The 23,998-nt window shown below is 49.9% G+C and overlaps 1 protein-coding gene across 3 annotated transcripts in view; it reads right to left on the reverse strand.

Moving 5' to 3' along the window:
• Nucleotides 1-22,933, reverse strand: part of PSTPIP1 (proline-serine-threonine phosphatase interacting protein 1) — a 48,068-nt gene extending 25,135 nt beyond the window's left edge. The window contains exon 1 of one of the 3 annotated variants that reach the window (XM_079128902.1): nt 22,433-22,933. In XM_079128902.1, coding sequence (XP_078985028.1) covers nt 22,433-22,468 — 36 coding nt within the window. In that variant the 5' untranslated portion in view covers nt 22,469-22,933. Of the gene's footprint in view, nt 1-497; nt 675-22,432 lie in introns of those variants that run through there. The other 2 variants (XM_079128900.1, XM_079128901.1) reach the window with 2 other exon arrangements.
• Between the last annotated feature and the right edge of the window lie 1,065 nt (nt 22,934-23,998).

Genomic DNA, 23,998 nt, shown 5'->3' on the forward strand with positions numbered 1-23,998 from the left:
CCAAGCATCCATTTCTGTGGCCTTTGTCATGCTTCCTGTCCCTTAGCTTCTGCCCTCCCTCTGGACCCTCAGATCAGAAACTTGTGGCAGCAGAGAAAGAAAACAAATCGGGAGCTTCAGCTTCCTGTCCCTCCTGTGAAGGGTCATTCTGAGCTGGACACCAGAGTTCAGGTTAGAAGATCACAGATGCCCAGAACTCAGAAGCATCTTCCCTAGCACCCCCCTGTCCTTGGACACCGAGGCCCAGAGAAAGGAAAGGCTTCCCTGAGGCCAGAATCAGGATAAGAATCTGGACTCTCAGGGGCCTGCTCTTCCCCAACACCCCTGGGGGAGATCTGGGGACTGAGCATGAAGGCTAGCTGGAGTCTAGCTTAGAGCAGGCTGTGCTGCTTCTCCCTCTGCCCCCCACTGACCTGTGCCCACCCCGACAGTCCAGGGGGACCCTTCTGTCCTTATTGAGGCTCCCAGAGTGGAAGGAGAAGCCAAACCAGACGTACATTGGCCATTCGGGAGGCGGCAAGGGCTCTGCAGTCTGGTCTTGAAGAGCTCAGGTCCCCACTGTGCCACAGGCTAGAGAGTTCTGTCCAGCCCCTCTGCAGGGTGTAGTGCTAGGGGGTGGTTGTCACTGAGTGAGCCACGGTCACAAGTGGCAAGGCTGTTCCGAGGAAGTGCCTGTCCCCCCACCCCCAGGGCTACTCACATTGCCTCCCAGCCCTGCCCCTTCCACCATCCTGCACCCTCCTCCTCCACCAGACCCCAGCCACCTCCTCCAGGGGGTGGGCTCTGACTCATTGCTCAGAGCTGGGAGAGTCGGGCTCAGTATGCCGTTGAGGAAAAAAAGAACTGAGAATTCTACCTGAACTCAGTCAGCAGATCCCATCCCATCCAAGTCACTCCTCAGCAGCTACCCAGGCCTCCTCACCCTCCTCTCACCTCCCCTCACTTCCTCCTGCCAGCCTGCGGCCTCTGTCACCTGAGCCCTGTCCATGGCCTTGCCCTTCGTGAAGTTAAAACTGGTTTGATGGGCCACATTCATCTGCTGGGTGTTTCCCCAAAGAAAGGCCTACAGCTCTCAGTGAGCATGATCTGCAGCTCAGAAGCATCCTCCAGGGCCTGAGAGCCATTCTCAGGAATGAAACCTTCAAAAGAATAAGACTCCCCCCCATCTCTGGGACTCCATGGGAGGCCGCAATCCTACTTTGATGATTGCCCGCCAACAGACACAGCCAGCCCCGCCTCTCCACACCAATCAGCGCTTTGTATTTTTATTTCTCCCCTAGTTATATCGGCTTCTAGTTGTGTTTTAGAATTATAAATTCTGAAGGTCAAGCAGCTGGGCTCTATTTCATTAGCCTCCCATTAGCTTTGCTTGGAGAACACCCCTGACCTGTGGGCTATGATGATCATAGTTGCCTGGGTCTCTTGTCAAAGACTTGAAAGCCATTTCTGCCCAAACCAATTATTGTTCATTGGGCCTGTGTAGATGTCCCGATAAAGTGACCTTTAAACATCCAGAGGCCCCAAACTCCACCCTTGTACCATGCTAAAGCTGCTATTTCTGAATCCAGGTCCCATAAAAATCCATAAAGTTTGGTGACACACCCTGACTTGTCTTCCAGTCACCTTCCCCAAGCCTTAAAATCACTCTGCTTCTTTACCCCATAAAGATCTCCAAACCCTTTCCTCGAGGAGAATTTGACTACCACTGTGCTCAGTCACAGAGAGTAAGCTTCTTTTCTTTTGCAAATCTTGTCTTAGTGATCAGCATACTGTGTGGTGGGTGGAGTGATCTGGCTCACTCACAGCCTCCACTGACTGAGTCCATGTGCCTCATACTAAGGCCATCCCAGCCACTACCTTACTGAAGAGTCACAGACCTGCGAACGTAAGGATGGTGACAGGGATGTGACTTCCCAAGGCCTCTCCACTGGTGAAGGGCAGAATCTGGGTTTTGAACCCAGGTCAGCCTGTCCCAAAGTCACATACGTATGTCAGTCATTCAATAGGTAGCTCAGTAACAGTTTCTCATTTTGAAACATGAAAAATTTGTTTTAAAACTTTTGACAATGATTACTCAAATTCTCTTTACCTGGGGGGAAGGCTGCATTTCAGACTATAATTTAGTCACCATGGACTTGCAGGACAGCTGCGTGCCAGGCTGGAGAGAAGCACTGCCTGGAAAGGCAGACAGTGGGCTGCCAGAGGTCACTCCAGCCATGTGGCACAGGGTGGGGTGGGGGACCCCCAGGCTAGGGGCGCCAGGTGATGAGCCACTACAGGCCCCTCCTCAGGGAGACCCACTGGAGCCAGATGTGCTACTGGCCTTTTCACATTGGTGGTGTGTAGCCACCCTGGGCTCCAGGAAACCTCCCAAGGCTCTGTCCCAAGGATGGGCTTGTGGGGAGGAGCATGCAAGCCTGAAGGAAGGCACAATATCAAAGGCCCGGGTGCTCGGCTCTGCCTGGACAGCCTCCTGGCTCCCTTCCCAGCGTGGGCCTGCGCGTGCACATGCCGGGGCTTGTGAGCTGGCCTGGGCTGCCGTTCCCCAGTGTCCGGGTAGAGAAGCAGCTTCCACATTCACTGCCACTTCCTCCTTTCCGTGCCCATAATATTCTTGGTGGCTGCAGGGGCTGGCCACAGAGACCAGGGCCCCAAGCAAGGCACTTCCCTCCTTGGGACATGGTTTCTTCATTGGAAAAATAGGGGTTGGTGGGAGGCTGACCTCTCTCCTGGCCCCCACAGCCCACCCCTCTAGGGCCCAGCCCCCTTTGAGCGTATTATAGGTCAGGGGCGTGTAGCCTTGTTTGAGAGACTGGAAGGAGTTGGATAGACTAGATGTGGCTCAAACCCTACTCTGTGACCCTGGCCATTCTCCACCTCAATTTCTTTCCCTGTGAAAATAGGCCTCATAGTTCCTACCACATAGAGCTGATCTGAGAAGCAATGAAATAGTGTAACCACAGGAAAAGAGCCAAGTCAGATCAGAGCTTACCCCAAAGCAGGTACCAGGCTCAGCATCATGACTCCCACTTGCAGATGAGGCAAATAGAACACAAAGAGGTTTCCTAACCTACCCAGGGACCTGCAGGGCAGTCAGAACTTGAACCCGGATTGCCCAGGTACTTAACCTCCATTACTTTACGTCTCTGCAAAACCCCAAGCTCAGGGCTGGTCTCCCATGCCCTGCCTCCTGCTTCCTGGCCAGCCACCCACTCACTCCACCAGGCAGAATCTTTTCCCAGCTGTGATCCTTGCAGGGAAAATGAACCACTGGACAACTTCCCCCACCCCAGGGTCCACTTAAAGGGAAGCAGAGCCTTTTGCAAAGCTCCCTTGTGTGAAATCCCAGAACATAAAGCATATTAGAGGACAGCTCAGTCTCCAACCTTGGAGGGGGAAGCCTGAGTTTTGGTCACACTTTTCACTTGCCAGGAATAAGGTGGGCAGCCTTGGTCAAGTCACTTGTCCACTGTGAGTCTTCCTGACTACGGAAGGGGCACAGAGAGAAGAGGAGATTCTCCAGCAGGGAACTGATACGTGCCCTCGAGCAAGTCTGGATTCAGCAGAGAGGCTGGCAGCAGAGGGAAGCAGGAGGTCTGGGGTACGAGTGCTCAGCACATCCACGAATTAGCACTGAAATTTCACCTGGGAACGATGTGGGGGCTGTGGAAGGTAGAAAGAGCCTCCCGCGAACTCTCCGTCCAGGACGGCTGCCTGACAGGGAGAAAGGAACCTCAAAAAGCAGCACACCTGTAACCCAGACGGGGGAGGCCGAGGCAGGAGGATTGAAAACCCCAGGCCAGCCTCAGTAACTTAGCGAGGACCTCAATAACTTTGTGAGACCCTGTCTCTAAATAAAAAATAAAAAGGACTGAAATGACAGGGGTGGTAACTCGGTGGTGGGGCGCTTGCCTAGCACGTGTGAGGCGCTGGCTTTGATCCTCAGCACCACATAAAAATAAATCAATAAAGTTATTGTGCCCTCTACAAGTAAAAATAAAAAAATAAAGGGCTGAGATATAGCTCAGGGGCATAGCACCCTTGGGTTCAATCCCCAGGGCTGAAAAGCAAGGCGGGGGGGGCGGGGGCAGCTGCACGGAGTGACTATTGGGTGGGCGTCATGGGAGGTGGACAGGCTTGGCAAGAGCAGTGGCTCCTGGTGGGGGCTGAGGGGAGGACCTACGGTGGGTCCAGGAGGAAAGAGGTGGCTCATGGCACCTGCCTCATGGGGCAGCACCAGGGAGACAGTCCCCCGCCTGCACTGCTGCCCTACACTACTCCTGTCCATGGGCATCAGGGCGGCTGGCCGCGCAGCATGGGGACAGCATGGCAAGTGAAGGAACAGCCCCTTTTCTCCTTCCACATCGAAGGCTTCCCGTGCCAACCTGGGAGATGGGAAGCTTCCAACTGAATGAGATTTCAGTATTAGTCTGGACTGGCCTGGAATATGCCTGAAAATGACTGGAAAAACCGAACAAGTGCCCAAGGGGCAAGAGAGCAAGATCTGGAATGTAGACGAGAAATCAGGCTTCCTGCTTACACCCACCACGTCCAGATCCTACTTTGTAAAAGGCTAAAAATTCTTGTTGAAAACTTGTCTAGTGTCTAACATGCTCTTGGGCTCTTCGTTTATTAAAACCCTTTTAAAAAATCACCTTAAACGTAACACCCCAAGATACCAAGTAACCCAATCAATAAATGGGCAAATGAACTGAGCAGATGCTTTTCAAAATAAGTACAAATGGCCAAAGATTATGTGAAAAAATGTTCAACATCTTTAGCCATCAGGGAAATGCAAATCAAAACCACATTGAGATTCCATCTCACTCTGGTCAGTAAGACTATCAAGAGTACAAAATATAATAAATATTTGTAAGGATGTGGGGAACGGGGAACTCTGAGACACTGTTGGTTGAAATGTAAATCAGGGCAGCCATTATGGAAATCAATACTGGGCACCTCGAAAAACTAAACATAGCACTACCATATGATCCAGCTATAGGACTCCTGGGCATAAACTCAAAGGAATTAAAGACAGAATCCTATAAAGATACCTGCACACCCATGTCTATCCTGATACATCTCTTAAGAGCCAAGTTGTGGAATAAGCTGAGGTGCCAATGATTGAGTAAATAAGGAAAATGTGATATATGCATGCAATGGAATATTATTCAGTCATAAAGAAGAGGGAAATCCTGTCATCCTGTTTGCAGGAAATTGTGTGAACTGGAGATCATAACATTAAGCAAAATAAGCCAGATCCAGAAAGACAAGTATCACATGTTTTCTCTCATATGTTAAATCTAGAAAAAAAAATGACATGAAAGTAGAAGGGAGACATTAAAGATGAAGGGAGTGGTGAAAGGGGGGGGTGAATGTGATCAAAGCCTGTCATGTGTGTGTGCCAGTATGCCGCAAAAAACCATTATTCTGCATGTTAATGTGAGCACTAATTTAAAAGATGATCTTTTTCTGATAGGAGCATTGACAGATCAGGGCAGCTAGACCTCCTCCTTCTCCCCTGGAGTCCGGGACCCGCAATTCTGCACACCCGCCAAGAAGCGGCATGGCGCTGGCTGCTTTGGCCTCTCCCGCTCATCCAGCAGGACCCCTGCAGCCAGCACCTGCCACTGCCCCTTCACCGCAGACACCTCCCTGAAGCCTTTCTCCTGCAGACTGAGAAACCAAACATGGGAACTGTTGGGGAGCCTGGGCCCAGCGCTGTTTGCTGGGGAGAAGGCAGCTCTAAGAGGGTGGAGGGCATGACCATGTGGCTCTCTGCAGGACCTGGCGGCCAGCGCCAGCACGTAGCCATGCTCAGAAGCACACCAAGCGAGGGGCTGGCGGAGCACCGAGGGAGGCCCTCAACAGGATGTGGCTTTGTGACTGCTGGTTCCCGAGGAGCCCCATGAGGGGACCGGAACGCTTGCCTGTAGATTCAGTGACTCATTTCCCAGTACCTTTAAATAAGCCAACCAGGCTTGTCCCCTCTACTTTTGACCACTGTCCTCTGAAGTAGGTATTGTTATTCCCATTGTATAGATAAGGAAACTGAGGCTGAGGGAAGAGATGTCAACGGCTGGCAGCCAGGCTCTTTCCACTGCCCCCAGTTACTGCCCTAGGATGTGCTCATCTCCATATTGGTTAGCAAATTAAGGAGGGCAGAGCACACTGGAGGGGCGAGTGCATGGCCACAGCAGGCCAGTTGCTGGCCGGGAGGACCTGGGAAGAGGGATGATTAGAAGAGGGTCCCACGCCAACGCCTGGCAGATCTGTCTTACCCACAGATCTCTGTGGAGCTGCCACAAGCAGCAGGAGCACCCATGGTTGGTGTCCCCAGAGGCCCAAGCCAGGACTCCTGGTTTCAGAGACCAGGAGGTCAACTCCAGATCAGTACAAGGACGGGCTTCCCAAGAGCCAAGTGGCCCCAGATTCAGAACACAGGTCAGGCTGTGTCACTACTGCCTGCCACTCATGGTTCATAAGCAGGCCAGGGATTCCTGGGAGAGGGTTCAAGCCTCAGATGATGTGTTTAACTAAGGGGTTTGTGTCTAGGTGTCTCCAATCCCAGGATTGGAAGGGTCCCTGAATAAGCAGATGGGTGGCGTTGCTTTACAGCTTTCCTGACAAGGTCCAGTCCAGGTGTTAGAGAGAGGACAGGAAGGTAAAGGTGGACTTTTACATTCTAGAGAACACAGCACATTGATGTGATTAGTAAGCTACTCTGGATCCAGCTGGGCCAACAGGAGCTTGAGGTTAGATGTGAGTTTCCAGAATGCTCCCACCCTCCACCAAGTCTCAGCCTGATGGCTGCTGCAGGGCCTTGCAGGGCCCCACCCCTGAGCAGCTGGGTCACCAGCAGGCCAGGGCCTGAGGTGTCTGGGCCCACACCAGGCTCCAGAGTGCCAGGGAGCTACAGGCCTGCAGCTGACCAGTCAGCCCACAGTCTCCATGGGCCTCCCTCAGAGGCAGCCTGGGAGCCTTTGGGGAATCTCCCTGCAGGGCAGCAGGAGCCCCAAAGAGGACCTACTATGCACAAGCTCGACATCCCATCTGAGTCATACTGGGCACCGGTCAGCTACTGTGGGTGGCAAGGATGAGGAAGTTGTGGATGAGGTTCCCCTGACCCTGAGGGCACGCCTGGCTGTGACCAAGCCTGGCTTGACAGCTTTGTCCTTTCAAATCGGCTCTTTCCACTGTGAGGAAGGAAGGGCGTCCAGTCCCTCTGTGGAGCCCCACCTGCTCTGCCACCCGTACACCTGAGGCCCAGTCCCTCCCCTCTGCCTGCTTTATGAGACACAAACATGCAGAAAAGCTAGAGATGGGACGGGGCGGGGAGAGGACACGTAGCAGTGCGGGAGCCCAGAGAGGGACAGCCTCTTGGGTTAGGAGCAGGAGATGTGGCACCCCAGGCAGCAGGGAGCCCTGAGAGGAGAGGGGGTGGTGTCTGCAGAAGAAAAGGAGGTCGGGCAGAGAGAGGAGTCAGGCAGAGCATGGGGCTGGACCTTCCCAGGTAGGGCAAGAGGGACCAGAGGCGGGTCAAAATTCGGGGGAAGGAAGCCGGCTGTGGGGCCTGGTGGGGTCAGCTGAGCACAAAGCCAGTGCTCTTGGTACAGGATCCCCTTGGTACAGAGCCCCGTGGGGCCAGTCTCACTATCACTCCCCCGTATTACGCAGGAGGAACGAGGCTCCACAGCTTAGTGGCGTGCCCTGCTCAGCTCCTCTAGTGCCCCTGCCAGGCTGACTTGGCAGTCCAGGACTCCTAGGGCCCATCAGAGGGTGAGGAAGGTGCCAGATGCCAGAGGTGAGGGCAGGTGTGGACGGGAGGCAGTGGGACCAGGGGTAGTAGGTGCAGGGAAGGAGGGAACTGAACTGCCCCAGAGCCTGAGCCCCCTGGAAGGGACAATGACCCTGAGAGCAAATCAGGAAGGTCCCAGGCTGTTGTCACAGGAAGGACAGCCACCATCAGGGCCTGCTGTGGCTGACCCAGATAGGGCTCCTTGCTACATGGGCTCCAGTCTGGGAGTGACTACCCAGGGACAGGATTCAGGTACCAATGGTCCAGGCATTGTCCCTGTACACTCCCATGCACAGGTATCACCCTCCCATGCCACCTACCCCTGCCAGAGCATCTCCCAAGGGAGCACTAGCACAAGAGGGAGTTCAGGTAGTGGGGCGTGGGAAGAGCTCAGGCACTGGATTCTGGTTCTGATCAGTTCTACGTGCACAGATTGAAGACCTTGGGCAAGTCACTTAACCTCCTGAGCACAGATTCCCTGCTCTGTAAAATGAGGACGAACATACCTTCCCCTGCCAGGGCTCTGAGGACTAAGTGAGATAATAGACACAAGAGTCTGGCAAAGAACACCTGACAATGAGTTCCTGGAAAATGGTGGCCATGGAGATTACTGCATATTAACAGAAAGTCAAAAAAGGAATTAAAAATGAGAACTGGGATTGTATCTTAGCTGTGACACGTCTCTGGATTAATTGCTCCCAGTCTCTGGCCTTGGTTTTTCCATTTGTAAACTGGCATGAACACATGTCCTTTGTGCCCTCATGGGGCTGTTGTGGGGCACCTTGCTCTGTTGCTAAGAAATGCTGTGGGTGACCAGGCCTGGTGGTGTCTGCCTGTAATCCCAGCCTCTCGGGAGGCTGAGGCAGGAGGATTGCAAGTTCAAAGCCAGCCTCAGTAATTTAGAAAGGCCCTAAGCAACTTAGCAAGACCCTATCTCTAAATGAAAACTAAAAAAGGATTGGAAATGTAGCTCAGTGGTTAAGTGCCCCTGGGTTCAATCCCCAGTACCAAAAAAAAAAAAAAAAAAAAAAAAAATTAAATGCTGTGGGTGTGACAACTGGCAACATCCCCTGGACTTGGAGCATTCTCGAGAGACAGAGATGGGCCCTGGAGCTACAGGAAGCCCCACCCCTACCTTCATCTCCTTCCCTGAAGGTAGGGACAGACCTTCGAAGCTTATAGAGAAAGCCCCTCAGACTTCTCTGCCAGTCTCAGTGGGTTCTGGGCCTCAGAACTGACTCTGAGCTCTTATTGAGATGCCCTCTGCTCCTGGGGTTAGCTGGGCTCTCATACCTGTGGGGACTGGAAGTTGTACATGCGGTTCCTTGCCGTTGCTAGACCATAACATGCACATTTGTGAGCCTCAGTCTTCTAACCATAGAAGTCAACTTATACTACAGTGTTTACTGACAAGGACCCAAAGCTCAGAAAGTTGAGGGCCACCAGTGAATGTAGCAGGGCATTCATTTGGGTTCTAAAGTCAAAGTGAGAAACAAAGATGGCTCCCTCCAAGGCAAGAGCTGTCTGTCAGAATGTGGGAAATTGCTTTGCCCTGGGCATGTTGCACAGAACCACACTGTGGGAAAGCTCACCTCTAAACAGAGCAAGATGCTGCCCCTTTGCCCCTTGGGAATTGTGCCACCTGAAGGAGCCCTATGCTCCCTGACCCACTCACTATTTAGCATTTCATTCTCAGTCTACACATGGGTAGGACAGACTTTGGACCTTTTCTCTAGGGTTAGGAGTTATCTGAGAACTTGGATATATTTCCAGCAGCCTCATGGTTACTCTTGCCCTAACCTAGTCTCAGTCCCTGGTCCTCCCCTGGCCCTGCCATCTGTCACACTTATTTCTTTGTTTCCAGAGTCAACTTCCATCCTATTCTGCCTCTAAATGAAAATCATCACAGATACCACTAACACAGCAGCTACTCCCTGTGCTATACAGAGCCCCATGCCCTATGCTGAGCATTTAGTATTCATGACAGCTCTGGGGACACAGGCCCACAGTTCCATGCTGATACTCCTATCCATCTTCCCAGCCCTGCTGACCCGAAACACTCTCAGCTAACCTTCTGGTCCTTCCTACCACCCATGGTCTAGTGTCCCTGTGCCTGGGAGCACAGGCTCAGAGCTAGTCCAAGACAAAGGACACATGATCAGAAGGCACCAAGAAGGGAGTCTCTTTTTGCTTCAGAGGCTGTTGTTCTCAAAGTAAAGGACTAGAAGTGCTGATTTTCACAGTCCTCTCAAATCCAGATAGGACATCAATTTCTTGGGCCCACCATGATCAGTGACCTGGTCTGCCAGTCTTTCCTCCAGACCCTCCTGGAAGAAGAATGAGAGCTGGGGGCACCTCAGGGAAGCCATGAGCCTACTCAGAAAGCCAGAAGATAAGTCAACCACGGGGAGGAGCCAATCACTCCAGGGGCCTCTCTAAGGTAGGGTGTCTCCCTAAGTGTGCCCAGGGTCGGGGAGTGAAGAGAATTTGTCAGAAAATCCCAACAAAAGCATCTCTACTCAGGACCCCAAATAGCCAAAACAATCTTAAAAAAGAAAAATGATTGAGGATTGTGTTAGTCAGTTTTGTGTTGCTGTGACAAAATACCTGAGAAAAACAACTTAAAGGAGAAAAGACTTATTTTGGCTCATGGTTTCAGAGATTTCAGTCCATGCTAAGTTGGCTCCATTGCTTTGGGCCTGTGGCAAGGCAGAACATCATGGCAGAAGGTCGTGGCAAAGAAAAGCAGCTCACTTTATGGTAGCCAGGAAGGAGAAAGAAGAAGGGGCCAGGGACAAGACGTAGCTCTCAAAGTCATGCCCCCAGCCAGGACCCGCTTCCTCCAACTAAGTCCTACCCTATACAGTTTCCACCAAAAGCCCCAAAATCTATTCAGCTGTGATTAATTCATCAATGAGGTCAGAGGCCTCATAATCCAATCACTTCTTCAAATCCCCACCCCTGAACATTGCTGCACTGAGGAATAAGCCTTTCACACTTGATCCTTTGGGGACATTCCAGATCCAAACTGTGACAACAACTCACACTTCTTGATTCCTAAGCTTAGTACAAAGCTACAGTAATCAAAGTAGTATGGTACTGGTATAAAGACAGACAGACCAAAGGAATAGAACAAAAAGTCAGAAATAAACCCTCACACATTTGGTGAATTCATGTTTGACAAGGGTGACAAGACTGTTGTCCAGTGAGCAAAGAACAGTCTTTCGACAAACAGTGCTGGGAAAAGTGGATATGCACATGCAAAAGAATAAAGTTGCAACCTTACCATATACAATATACAAAAAGTGACTCAAAATGGATCAATCTCCTATATATAACATCTAAAACTACAAAACTCTAAAGTGAAAACAAAGGAATAGCTTCATAACATTGCATTTGACAATGATTTCTTGAATATGACATTAAAACACAGGCAACAAATAAAAATTAGATGAACTGGACTTAGATAAAATGAGACTTGTGTGCATGAAAAGACAACATCAAGAGAATGAAGACAATTCACAGAATGGAAGCAAATATTTGCAATCATGTAGCTGATAATGGATGAGTATCCAAAGTATATAAAGAACTCCTACACTTCACAACAAAAGACAAGCAATTCTATTAAAAAATAGACAAAGGTCTTGAATAGCCATTCTCAAGAAGTTAAACAAATGGCCAATAAGCACATGAAAAGATGCTCAACATCATTAGTTGTTAGGGAAATGCAAATCAAAACCACAATCAGACATCACTTCATGCCTTCTAGGATGGCTATGATCTTTTTAAAAAGAAAGAAATTAACAAGTGTTAGCAAAGATACGGAGAAAGTGGAACCCTTTTCAATTGCTGGTGGGAATGTAAAATGGAGCATGGAGCATTTACTCTTAAAAAGTTTGTCATTTACTCAAAAAGTTAAATGTGTGGGGTTGGGTGTTGAGCTCAGTGGTAGAGTACTTGCCTAGCATGCATGAGGCTCTGGGTTCCATCCCGAATACTCCAAAAATAAATATGTCAATACATATAGAAATAAATAGTTAAGCATGTGATCACCACATGAACCAGCAATTCCACTCCTAGATATATGCCCAAAACAACTGAAAGCAGGGATGGTACTGGCATATTCAGATACTTGTACACCAAAGTTCATTGCTGTATTCTTTACAATAGCCACAAAGAAGAAAGGCCCAGCCACCCATCAGTGGATGAATGCATAGACAAGGAAACTGATATATATATCATTTATATATATATATATATATATATATATAAATGGGGGAAATTCTGACATTTACTGCAGCATGGATGAGCCTTACTGCAGTAAGTCAAATAAGCCAGAGATCAAAGGACCAACATGATATGATTATACTTTTTTGAGGTGCCTAGAAGTCAAATTCACAGAGACAGAAAGTAGAGATCAAATGGGGAATGTTATGTTTTGGATCTTAAATGTCCCCAAAGGCCATGCACTGAAAGCTTGGTGTCCGATCTGTAATGCCACCAGGGAGTAGTGGGATCTTTAGGAGGGGGGTGGGTCTTGTGGAAGGAAGCTAGGTCACCGGGTGTGCCCTTGAAGGAGATTCTGAGCTGTGGCGCCTCCTCTCTCTCTTTGCTTCCCAGCTGCCATGAAGTGGGCTGCTTTTCCCTACTACCTGCTCCTTGCCTCATGCCCAAAGTGGCAGAGCCAAGCAGCCACGAACTGAAAACTCTGAAACCAAAAGTCAAAATAAAACTTTCTTTCTTATAGGCTTATTTTCTTTGGTATTTTGTCACAGTGAAGGAAAGCTGACTAACATAGACTATTTGGAGAATTTACTGTTGAGAATGATAGCGGTTCTGAAAATAGGGAATGTTTTTAACACCACTGAATTGTACACTTAAAAATGTTTAAAATACATTTCCTGGGCTGTGTGCAGTGGCACATGCCTATAATCCCACTGGTTCAGGAGGCTGAGGCAGGAGGATCACAAGTTCAAAGCCAGCCTCAGCAACTTAGCAAGGCCCTAAGCAACTCAGAAAGACCCTGTCTCAAAATAAAATATTAAAAAGACTCAGTGATATGGTTAAGCACACCAGTGGTTCAATGCCCAGTACCAAAAAAATTTTTTAAATAAAAAATAGGTATCTCCCCAAACACCAAAACCTCCACACTCTACTCACTCTCAGGGAGTCAAATGAAGTCATGCAGATGGAAAAGCCAGACATATGCTCATGGTCAGCAACTGCGATCAATCACCATAATCACCTACACCAGTGGTTCTCAAGCCTGGTTACATGTCTGAAGCACTGGAGAACTTTGAAACATCCAGATGCCCAGGCCCCAACCCAGAAAGTTGAATGTAATCCATCTGCAGCCGGGTCTGAGCACTGGTTTTGAGAGCTACAGCCTAGGAGACCTGGCTCCCTGCTCCCCTCTATCTCCACCTACTCTGTGCCTCTGTTCCCTTCTCCAGCCACACAGGCCTCCTTGTTGTCCCTTGAACATGTTAAGCATGCCTCAGCCCATCACCTCTTCTCTTCCTCTCCAGCAGTGGCTCAGTTTCCTGTTCCTGTGGCCACAACTGGGAAGCCCGACCCATCTCCACACTGGCAGTGAGTCTCTGTTGCTACATCCTGTTGCCCAATACAGGGTGGCCTGTTAACACCAGTGGAAGGAGCTGTCACCCGCCTACCTTCTCCGTCACGCACTGCTCAGAGTGCCAGAACTGAGCTCACCACTGTCTCAGTAACTCAAAAGTCTCTGACCCAGGGCCTGAGAAGGCAGGAGCTGGCCCCTTCCAGCCCCAAAGCCTATGTGTGAGGCATCCCCAGACCCACAGCCCTTCTACAAGCCAGCTTCCTCTGGAAAGCAGGACTAAGAACATCAGCCTCATAATGATAACAATGTGCTATGTTCCAAAAAGCTGGAAGAAAGAATTTTAAAAGTTTCACTATAAAAAAATGACAGATGTTTGAGGAGATGAATATGTTTGGCCTAATTGAACATCAATGTACATGTGAACTGAAACATTACATGGTATCCCATTAATATGTCCAAGTTTATGTTTTTGTGTTTCAGTTAAGAATAAATTTTATTAAAAAATGCCCCTACCAAAAAAACAAAACAAAACAAAACAAAACAAACAAACAAACAAACAAAAAAACTCCAACCTCCCAGGACTACTATTGGAGTTAATGAGATGCCACAGATCATCTTGTTATTTGAAACCAAAGGAACTACTGTCTCAAGGTGGAATGGAATAGGTGATGGTGGATAGTGAAGGAGGCATTCTGGAAAGTTCCACAGCAAAGGCTCAACATGCAGGCACATATCCAATTATTAATCTGGGACTCTTGAGACTGGATCCTGGTCCAACTCACTGTGGTGAGTAGGAGGTCCCTTAGCACAGCCCTGAGCCCTCTTGCCCTCAAAGCCCTATCCTCGGTAAGCATACCTCTTATTGCCCCAACATCCCATAGATGAGGAAACTGAGGTTCAGAAAGGGAAATGACTCTCTCTGAAGTCACCCAGCAAGTGAGGCTGGCGGGGACAAGTGAAGCTTCAAAAAAGCTCATTTCCTTCAGAATCTGGGGGATGGGGAGCCACTTGGCTTCTGAGGGAGGGACCTCACGGAGTCAACAGAGGGGAGCCCAGTGTGGGCGGCCCAGGGGAAGGGGTGGCACTGACTCCAGCTCCATATGAGGCAGTTTCAGTTTCCACCCCAAGTTCCTGTCATCCTGTGGTTTGCAATGTCAGCCGGGCTTCAGTGAGGAAGGAAGACATCCTGGTCATAGCCTGTAGCCTCCAGGCCCTTTTGCATGAGAGGAAATAACAGCCACCAGAGAGATACAAAAAGGCAGAAGAAAGTGTCTCTGCCACCACTTAGGGCAGAGACCTTTCACAATCCACCTGGGGCTGCCCCTTCCTGCCAGTCGCTTTGCACAATGCCCACTGTGCCCTCTGCGCCTCCCATAGCTCTGCCCCTGCCGGACTTTCCACCTGAAGTGCCGTTGGCTCTCCAGCTATCTCCCAAATTCTCACTCACCTTCTAAAGACCAATCAAGGCTCTCCTGTTCCATCCCAGGGGCTGCCCCAGCTCTGTGTAGAGGCCAAGAGCAACCAGGGAAAGTACCTGAGCTCCTGGGGCCTGGAACACCAAGATGCACATCTTATTTTCCACCAACAAAAACACTGAAGGTGGAGCTGAGTTCTTGACCCAGAATGTTGCAGCCAGTGAACCCTGAAGGTGGCCATAGGCGGGCCCAGCAGAAGCAGAGTGATCATGACCACAAACCTCTGCCACCTTCCAAGGGCTGCCTGCATTCTGTGGAATGGGCACAGTAGAACCAAGTACTTGGTCCCAGGGGCCCATGTACCACCAGGTGTACATGGAGCATGTGGAAGAGGCAATGCTACCAAACCATGAACTTAGCCTAAAAATACCATCTTGACCTTGAAAGCAGAAACTGCTTTGTTCTGTTTTTAAACACTTTCTTTCTAATAACATATGTAATTCATATTTACTTGCAGAAGATTAGTGGCAGGAATTAGCCTCTTCCAAATCCATGGAAGCCAATGATAACATGCAGGAAGCCTTCCTATCATCCTACGTGAATCATAATTGAACAAAGAACCAACTAGTCGATCTCTATAATCATGGAGAAAAGAGTCAAGGACAGATCTAGGTTGGAGTCACTGCTCTACCCGGTACATGTGACCTTGACCTGGCCCTTGACCTGCCGTCCCCTGGCTCCTACCATTGAGACAGGAAGACCCTGACAATCCATCCCCGTGGGCTGGGCTGGTGGAGTGGCTGTGGCAGGTCTGGTATATCGTAGTCACTGGACAAATGGGCACCACCGCTGCTCATCTGGGGATGACTTAAGTAGCTGGGACTCAGAAGATAACATCATGGAACTTAAAAAACAAGTCCTCTTTTCCATTTTCATTTAATTTCTTGAACAAGTAGTACATTTACATGACTCAAAATTCAAACAGTATAAAAATAAGTACCATGCAAATTCTCACAGCCACCCAGCCCTTTCCCTCATCCATCTCTTCTCCCATTCTCCCAGCAGCAAACCACTTTATTTAATTCCCTGTGTGGCCTTGAGAGATTCTGCTTGTGAATAGGAGCCTGCGCCAGTATCATTGCTGATTTCTCCCACTTTTCTCAATAGGTTGCCTATGAAACCCACTCTGAGGTTTTAGTTTGTTTGTTTTTCTTTACATATACCAACTCATTCCTCCTGAGCCATGACGGGGGAGGCAGCCGGTAGCAGCAAAGGCAGGGTAGCTAGGGTCGCCTGCTCCCACCTCCTGCACCACCTACAAGCCCCTGTTGCTCCTCAGCCATAGAGCCTCTGGTCTCCTTGGCCTTTGAGGTCTTGGGGACCAACCCTGCAGGACATTCTCCCTCAAAACCCGAGCAGGCCTGGTTCCTGCCACAGGCCCCACCACTTCCAGGTCATTCTGGTCCTTCCTTCCCAAATAAAAAGGCTCCTGCCCAGCCAGAGGACTATGAGAGGTCCCAAAGCAGCAGTTCATACCAAGAATTAGAGAACTGGCCCTGTTCCTTCACCCTGAAATGCCTCCTCTCCTGGGAATCTACCCAACGAAGTAATCCTCAAGCAAAACCCCTTTATATTAAAAAATCTACCCCTTATGTCACTGCCTAGAATAAAAAATAATAGGCAGCAACCTCAATGTTCAATAACAGGAAATCAGACACATAAATCATAGTATGTCTAACAAATCCAAAAGCTAGAGAATTTTGCAGCCATTAACAATGGTGCTGTTGAAGATGAAGAACCTGCATTCACACCCACAAGTATTCATACTAAATACAGGAGTGTCACACAACAGTGTGAATATACTTTACACTCCTGAATTGTACCCTTAAACATGGTTAAAATGGTAAGTCTTATGGAGTCAATTGAACAGTAACAGCCCTGCCCTGCCAGTTAAATTCCCAGAGGCAAATATGGGTTTTGATACCATAGACACTACCTATCAATCGGCTATTGGTTATTCGGATGTCATTGGTGGTCATTCTGTCCAAACTTTGGCACTACCTATTTTACGATGCATGGCTCAGCCTGGCTTTACCATTCACTTGGATGCATGGGCTGCGAGTGTGATACTCAGTCTCTCTCTGGTTTCCATCATGCTCAGGTTGCCCATTGCCACCCCAGCCTCAGCTTCACGTCCCCTCCGGTTTTGTTTTGTTTGAGATGGGGTCTCACTATGCGGCCCAACCTGGCCTTGAACTCATGATCCTCCTGCCTCATCCTCCCAACTAGCTGGAATAACAGGTGTGCCACCACACGTCACCTCACGATACCCACACTGCAAACACCAAGTCCTATTAGAGCAAACGTAAAGCACAAGCCCATGAGAGGAGCCCATTGCAACAGACAGGCTTCATGTTTGAATGAATGATGAGGTGCAGCCGATTTGGAAATGATGCTTTCAATTCCTTTTCACTGTATTTATCAGGACAATTTCCTGTTGACTAATAAGAAAGTTTAACTTTTAGGTTCAGTATACCTTAGAACAAACATTCAGGGGCATATTCTTCAACTGTGTACATCTGAGAGACAATTTATTCAATTGATCCATTATATGTTTTATGTATTTTACCATGATTTAAAATAAAAATTTAAATACTAGGAAAAAAGGAGGGAAATACAAAAATACATATACAGTATACTTTTACTTGTGTAAAATAATCTATGGAAACACACAAAAAATTATTGATAGATAGACACATATACTTACTTATATATTACCACCTGTCTCTGTGGTGCTACTCTGGGTAGATTTATTTTCAGCTATTTTTCTTCACGTTCTCACCTTCCTTCTAGGATTATATTTGTCTTGGTGTTGTTGGGTTTTTGTTTTATTTTGTTTTGTTTTGCTTGTTTTTTGTTTTGGTATTAGGGATTAAACTCGGGGGCACTCAACCACGGAGCCACATTCCTAGCCCTATTTTGTATTTTATTTAGAGACAGGGTCTCACTGAGTTACTAAGCACCTCGCTTTTGTTGAGGCTGGCTTTGAACTCACGATCCTCCTGCCTCAGCCTCTGGAGCCACTGGGATTACGGGCGTGCACACCATGCTAGGCCTGGTTTTGTTTCTTTAAAAGGTATGTATATACATAGCATTAACAGCCCAGGACAGAACTGGAGAGGCAAACATCAGCCTCTCCCAATGCCTTGAGGCTATGGTATGTCTACCACAGTGTCCTGGGGTGGGGACAGGCAGCTGTAGAACAAACTGAAATGGGGCCCCTCAGTCCCCTTCCCTGTAGCTTCTGAAATGGGGAACTTCAGAGACCCAGGACTGGGAAGGGGAAGAAGTTCCAGCAGCTGGGGGGACTCACAGGGAAGGGGTGGGCCCAGCCCAGCCTCAGTCTCAATGTGCATCCCTGGTGAGTCACTCCCCACTCAGCAGGGGTGTCCTCCCTGCTCAGTGGGCTTGGGGATGCTCAGCTCCTCTCAGCATGGCACGGAGGTTTCCAGATGATGTTAGAGCACAGCCCCAAAGACAGAGATACGACCACATGCCAAAGGAAACGGTTCAGACCTGCTCCCCGCTTACCTACCAGGTGATGCCCACCAAATGTAGGCGAGGGGTCATGGCAGTGTGTGACCCAGCCTCCTCCAACCCTTGCTATCCCCAAAGGAACAGGTTGTGGTTCTCAATACAATCTGGTCCAGAACTTGCTTTACCCTCTTAAAGCAACATCCAACCACGCCTTTACAAAGGCCACTGGCTGTCCGGGTTGCACACGGAGGAACGGCTTAGAAACTTCTCAGAGCACATTTGGCCGGGCCCAGTGATTTGGTATCTCCAGCTCCAGCACTGAGCTGTGACATCCTTGAAGATAAGAAAGTCTCGTTCATTTGATTGGATGTGAGGGTGAAGCTCCTTAGGGGTCCAGCTTAGGCCATGTAGCCGAGAACCTACTCAAAAAATATTTGTAGAATATAACTAGAATGAAAGAAAGGAGAAAATGGGGGACATTCACTGTCTATTCATTTACTAGGTAAATATTTATTTAGCATGCACCCCACTCTTCAACGATATTGATGAGGATTGCTGAGGATGCAAACAGATGTTTACTGCAGTACAGTTCAGCTGCCCCCTGGGAGCAGGGCCACTGGCCAGCTGTGGGTGGGACGAGGCCAGACCTAGCCTTCTTTGGGCTTTCTTGCCCTTTTGACTCAGTGCTAGGGCCACCCATATGAGATCTAAGGCCTTCTCAGCTGGGATGCCTGGTATTCTCAGCCTTGGTCTTGTCTCATTGACAGCCACAAACTTCCTGCAGAGCACTGATGCTCTTCATCATGTACGTGAGTAGCAGAAATCAAATGATCCCTTCTCTCTCACTGGGTTAGCCTGTCCCTACCTCCACTCCCACAGAAGCCTGCATCTGAATGCTCTGCCACAGCTGAAATCAGGCCATATAAAAAAGCCATGTGGCCATACTACAGAATTGCAAATATAGGCCTAATGAGAGACAGAACTGGTCTATTTCCACACAATGATCTTACCACTTTTGAACCATCATACCTGCTTTTTATCATTTTTCTGTCTCCTTTGCTACCAGGTACCAGTGATGTGTGAGGCTGCCCCTAACAGCTGAGATTCACCAATATTTATCCATCACCAAGTGTATATCAGGTTGGGACCTCTATTAATTTATTGTTCAAAGACCCCATGACCAAGCTTGTTTAAACTGTGAGTGAAATTAGAGTTCATAGGCCCTGACTGTAAGCCATGGCATCTCCTACTAGTAAACTATATGAGCTTTAGTGAGAACTTAGTGACATCATTTTTGACTCCTTAGAAACCACTTTTGCTTCCCTCCTTATTATGAGCTAATGCCAGGAACAGGGCTGTCTCTTGCCTGTGATCTGGCTAGAGGAGGTTGCCAGACAACTGAACTACTGTAGGATTAAAAGTGATCTGGGTCTGGGGTTGTGGCTCAGTAGTAGAGCGTTTGCTAGCATGTGTGAGGCACTGGGTTCAATCCTCAGCACCACAGAAAAATAAATAAAGGTCCATCAACAACTTAAAAGTTTTAAAAAAGATATCTGTCTAGATCAGGGGTTTCATTCACTATTTCTTTTTTCTTTTTCCTCTTTCCTTTTGCAGAATTAGGGGTTGAATCCAGGGGCCTCAAGCATGCTAGGCAAGCATTCTATCACTGAGTTACATCCCCAGTCATTTTCTATTTTGAGACAAGGTCTCACTAAGTTGTAGAGGCTGGTCTCAAACTTGAGCTCCTTCTGCCTCAGCTCAGCCTCCTGAGTCGCCAGGATTACAGGTTTGCACCATTGCACCTGGCTCTCCTTCCACTATTTAAAGACTAGTCATTTTCAGTGTGCTGCCAGGCTGCAGGGTTTAATGGCAGCACCTTGGACTGGGGTGAGGGAAAGCTGGAAAGAGGGGCCAAGTGGGCTGGGCTCTGTCCCTCACTTGCCCACTGTAAGAAAATACACTTGTCTTTTCTGCAAATTGAGCTTCAAAATACTGTCATATTCACACTCAGCTGAACTTCTTACCCCTGTGGGAGGTAAGAGACGGAAATTTTCCCATATTTCCCCAATGTGGACCCTGAGACCCAAAGATCCTGTGATATGCCAAGGTGGACAGAGGGATAACAAAACACCCTGGAAGATCCAGGCACTGTATCTAGCCTTCTGGGGTTTGTTTGATCCCAGCTGTGTAGCATTAGGCAAGCCCTTAAGTCCCTGTGCCTCACTTTCCGCACCTGAATAATAAGGATAACAATAGCCTCTACTGTATTGGTTGTTGCAGGGATCGAGTGGATATACACACAACTCTGAGGACAGCGTCTGGCATATCTTTAGTGCTAGTAAATGTTACTTGTTATTGTGCTGGGTGGGGTGAGTGCTGGGGAGAGGCACGAGAATCCACCTGGGAGCAGGTGATGCTGACAGTGACATAAGGCATCTGCTCTGGCGTAGCGTGAAAGGTTCCCACTGGCCACTTCTTTCCCTTCCCTGCTCTGACCTTCCTTGGGGAAGCTGTCTCCTCATCCCAGACCCAGAGAGCAGCCTGGAGGAGGGGCAGCACCTGGAGACCATGACACCTGCAGCAACCCAGGAGTGTGACAGTGCAGGGAATGGGGCGGGATGCCACCCAGGAAACCCCCACACCCTGCTCCTTGCCCATCCCTCTGCCTAGACCCTGCCACATGGCTGCTCCTTGCCCCAGCTTTCCCTAGGGAAGGTGGGCCCAGGGGCTCTGGGTGGGGACAGAGGTCCTTGGGATAAAATGATCAGGGTCTCCTGGCCTGCCTGGGCTACAGAGCAGCCTAGACTTCCACGTCCTACCCCTTTCCCAACTTTACTCTCCAAATCAGAGCAGCAATGTGATGACTCACACCCCCAGACCCCCTCCTGGGGTGGTGGCTGCCAGCCTGGACCACAAGCACCCTGGTGATCTGCATGGGTCAAGCCACCTGGGCCTCCATCAGCTCTGGGCTGGTCCTACACCCTCTTTTTTAAAAAAAGGGGAAACTGAGGCCCAGCAAGCCACAGGGTGCCCTCCCTGGTCAAGGCGCTCCGCTCTCTGGGCAGGGGAAGCAGGACACTCACATGCTGGCCTCAGGCCCCAAGCAGAGCTGGCCTGGAAGGGAAGGAAGGTCTGGCTCATTAGCTCTCATCCTCCTGGCTGCAGCCCCAGGAAAGGGCCCAGGGAGGGCCAGACTGGCTGGGCGGAGCAAAGGGCCAGGGAGTCCACTGTGAGGTTAGAGGCAGTACCCTCGGGGCAGCCACATTCACCAGTTCTAACCAGAGAGGTCTCAACTTGTTCCCACAAGCCACTGGGGACAGCCAGAGCTTGAGGGCCAGAGGAAGGACTGAAGGACAAGTGGAAAAACCAGGGGGAGCCAGAGTTCGAGCTGGGCTTGCAGGCTACGTGGCCTGGGCCAAGCCACTTTACCTCCACCACTGGCCAGGTGCCCTCATTTCATGGGCGAAAGGATTTGATTTACGCCTGTGCTGAATTTAAGCAAGCAAGCAAGGAACTGTCTGGCCCGGCTGCCTCCTTCAAGACCCCCGAGATCTTCAGGGGATGAGGCATAGGGTGAGGGAAGGTATTCTGGCCAGGTGCTGGACGCTTTAGGGCATTAGATCACCTTCAGCTGGTACATTTATTTATATTTATCTTCATTATATACATGGAGAAACAGAGGCTCAGAGACAGAAAATGACTCACCCAGCCTGTAATAACAAAGCTAAGACTGGGACCCGAGTTTGTCTGGTTTCCAAATCTCGGACCTCTTCTTTGCCCCTGCCAGTGTGGCCTCCTCAAGCCCCCATCCATATCAGACTCTCCTGGGAAGCTCCTGCTGTGGGGTAAGAACTCTCCCAGGGGACACTCAGCCCTGAGGGCCCAAAAGAGTTCCCTTGTCCACAGGGGTGACATTTACAGCAAAATCAATACCCCAGCCCTAAAGACCTCATGACCTTCCAACTCAGAAGGAATATCTGTAGCCCAGGCCATCTCTACAAAAATTAGGACCCAAACCACCCACTGTTTTCACAAGAAAACTTTCCTGTTGGAACCACTACCCCATCAACCGCCAGGGGACTTGCTTGAGGCCCCCTCACTCACCCAAAACGCATCTCGAAATTGTAGCTGGGGCATCATCCTCGGGCGTCTGCTGCTGTGAAGCCTGTGCTCCTGCCTCGGGCAGGGTTGAATGCGGGCCCGGAGCCAGGAGCACCGTCCCAGTCCCGGCAGCGCTGGCCCAGGCCCTCCCTCCCGGCCGGCGCCGTCTGCAGCACTCAGAAGGCAGCCACAAGCCAGAGACAACTGCAGAAGGGAGAAAAAGGGCTCAACCTGTTTTGTTTGGGGTTAGAATCGGCAGCAAAATGAGGAAGGAGCTGTGCCCAGTGATGGAAGGGAGGGCTGCGGTGTCCAGCTCGGCCCCTCGCCAGCCCCAGTAATGGAGGATACAGGCTGGGACCCAGGGCAGGCAGTGGGATGCCAGGCCTGGTGGGCGGCAGGGACAAGGGGGAGAGGCGGGCTGTGCACAGGCCAGGCAAGGAGGCAGCCTGAGGCCTATGCAGGAAGGTTTGTGCAACCTCCCCCAGGGCAGGCACCAGGGCCCGAGCCCACAGGAAGTGGAGCAGCTCCGCTCCCTCTGCAGCCCCGCCTGCCACCTGCCATCCTGCTGCCTGCCTCTGCTTGCCCCTTCTCAGCCCTGGACCAATTTGTTCTCAGTGCCATCAACTTAGGGAGCCTGTGGCCCATGACTTTGTGGGCTAAGGAGGGGTCCAGGAACACATGGGAAACAGCCTGAGGCTTCATGGTCATTGCCCCGTCTCACTGCAAATCCCCAGATTAGATACTCTCCAAGGCAGGGAAGGCCCCTCTGAAGATGAAGTTTTCAGGCTCAATGAATGTGACTGGATAGAGAGAGATAGGACTATAAAGACACAGAGATGGAAGTCTGGAAGCCCAGGTTGGGGCCCAGTTCTTTTTTTTGGGGGGCCCTACCCCTCAATGACTGGGGGGTTCCAATTGCAGAAGGGAGAAAAAGGGCTCAACCTGTTTTTGCAATGCTCTGAGCCTCAGTCTCCCCCATCTGTTACCTCTAGTCTTTGGAAAAGAGACAGTGACAAGAACACTTCTGGAAACTCCAGTTTGGTGGGACAGGTGCTGGAGGCCCTGTTCTGAGGAGCCAGGCCTGCCCACTCAGCAGAAGATGCTGGCAGGGAGTCCTGAGCCCCCGGTGGGCTGGTGAAAAGGATGAGTCAGGGACAGTCTGCAAATCACCACCCTCACCAGTGTCTGCCTTGCAATTGACTGGGGCGGTAAGGGAGATGAGAGCTGCTGCAGAAGAAATAGCTAAGCTCTCAAATGCCAGTTACACATGCCAGGGTTTAGATGGGGCACACCCAGCCATCTAGAACAGTCACCCAAGAGGGAACACATCAGGGAGAGTTACAGAGCCGTGGGACTGCCCTGGAAGGCCCTAACTTCCAGCATCCTTGGACTTGAGCTAATAAACCTCTTTAGCATTATGGCAACCAGTCCAGTTTTCTGTTACTTGCAGTTGCTAACCCAGAGGTATAAAGTCACCTTGAACCCTGAAAGTCATTTGCTGAGACTGCACCTCTCCTGATAGCACACCACCTGTAAGGCCAGATCATTGTCCCCATTTATCAGATGGGT

Source organism: Sciurus vulgaris (assembly GCF_902686455.1).
Source record: "Sciurus vulgaris genome assembly, chromosome: 2".
In the NCBI taxonomy this organism is placed as follows: domain Eukaryota; kingdom Metazoa; phylum Chordata; class Mammalia; order Rodentia; family Sciuridae; genus Sciurus; species Sciurus vulgaris.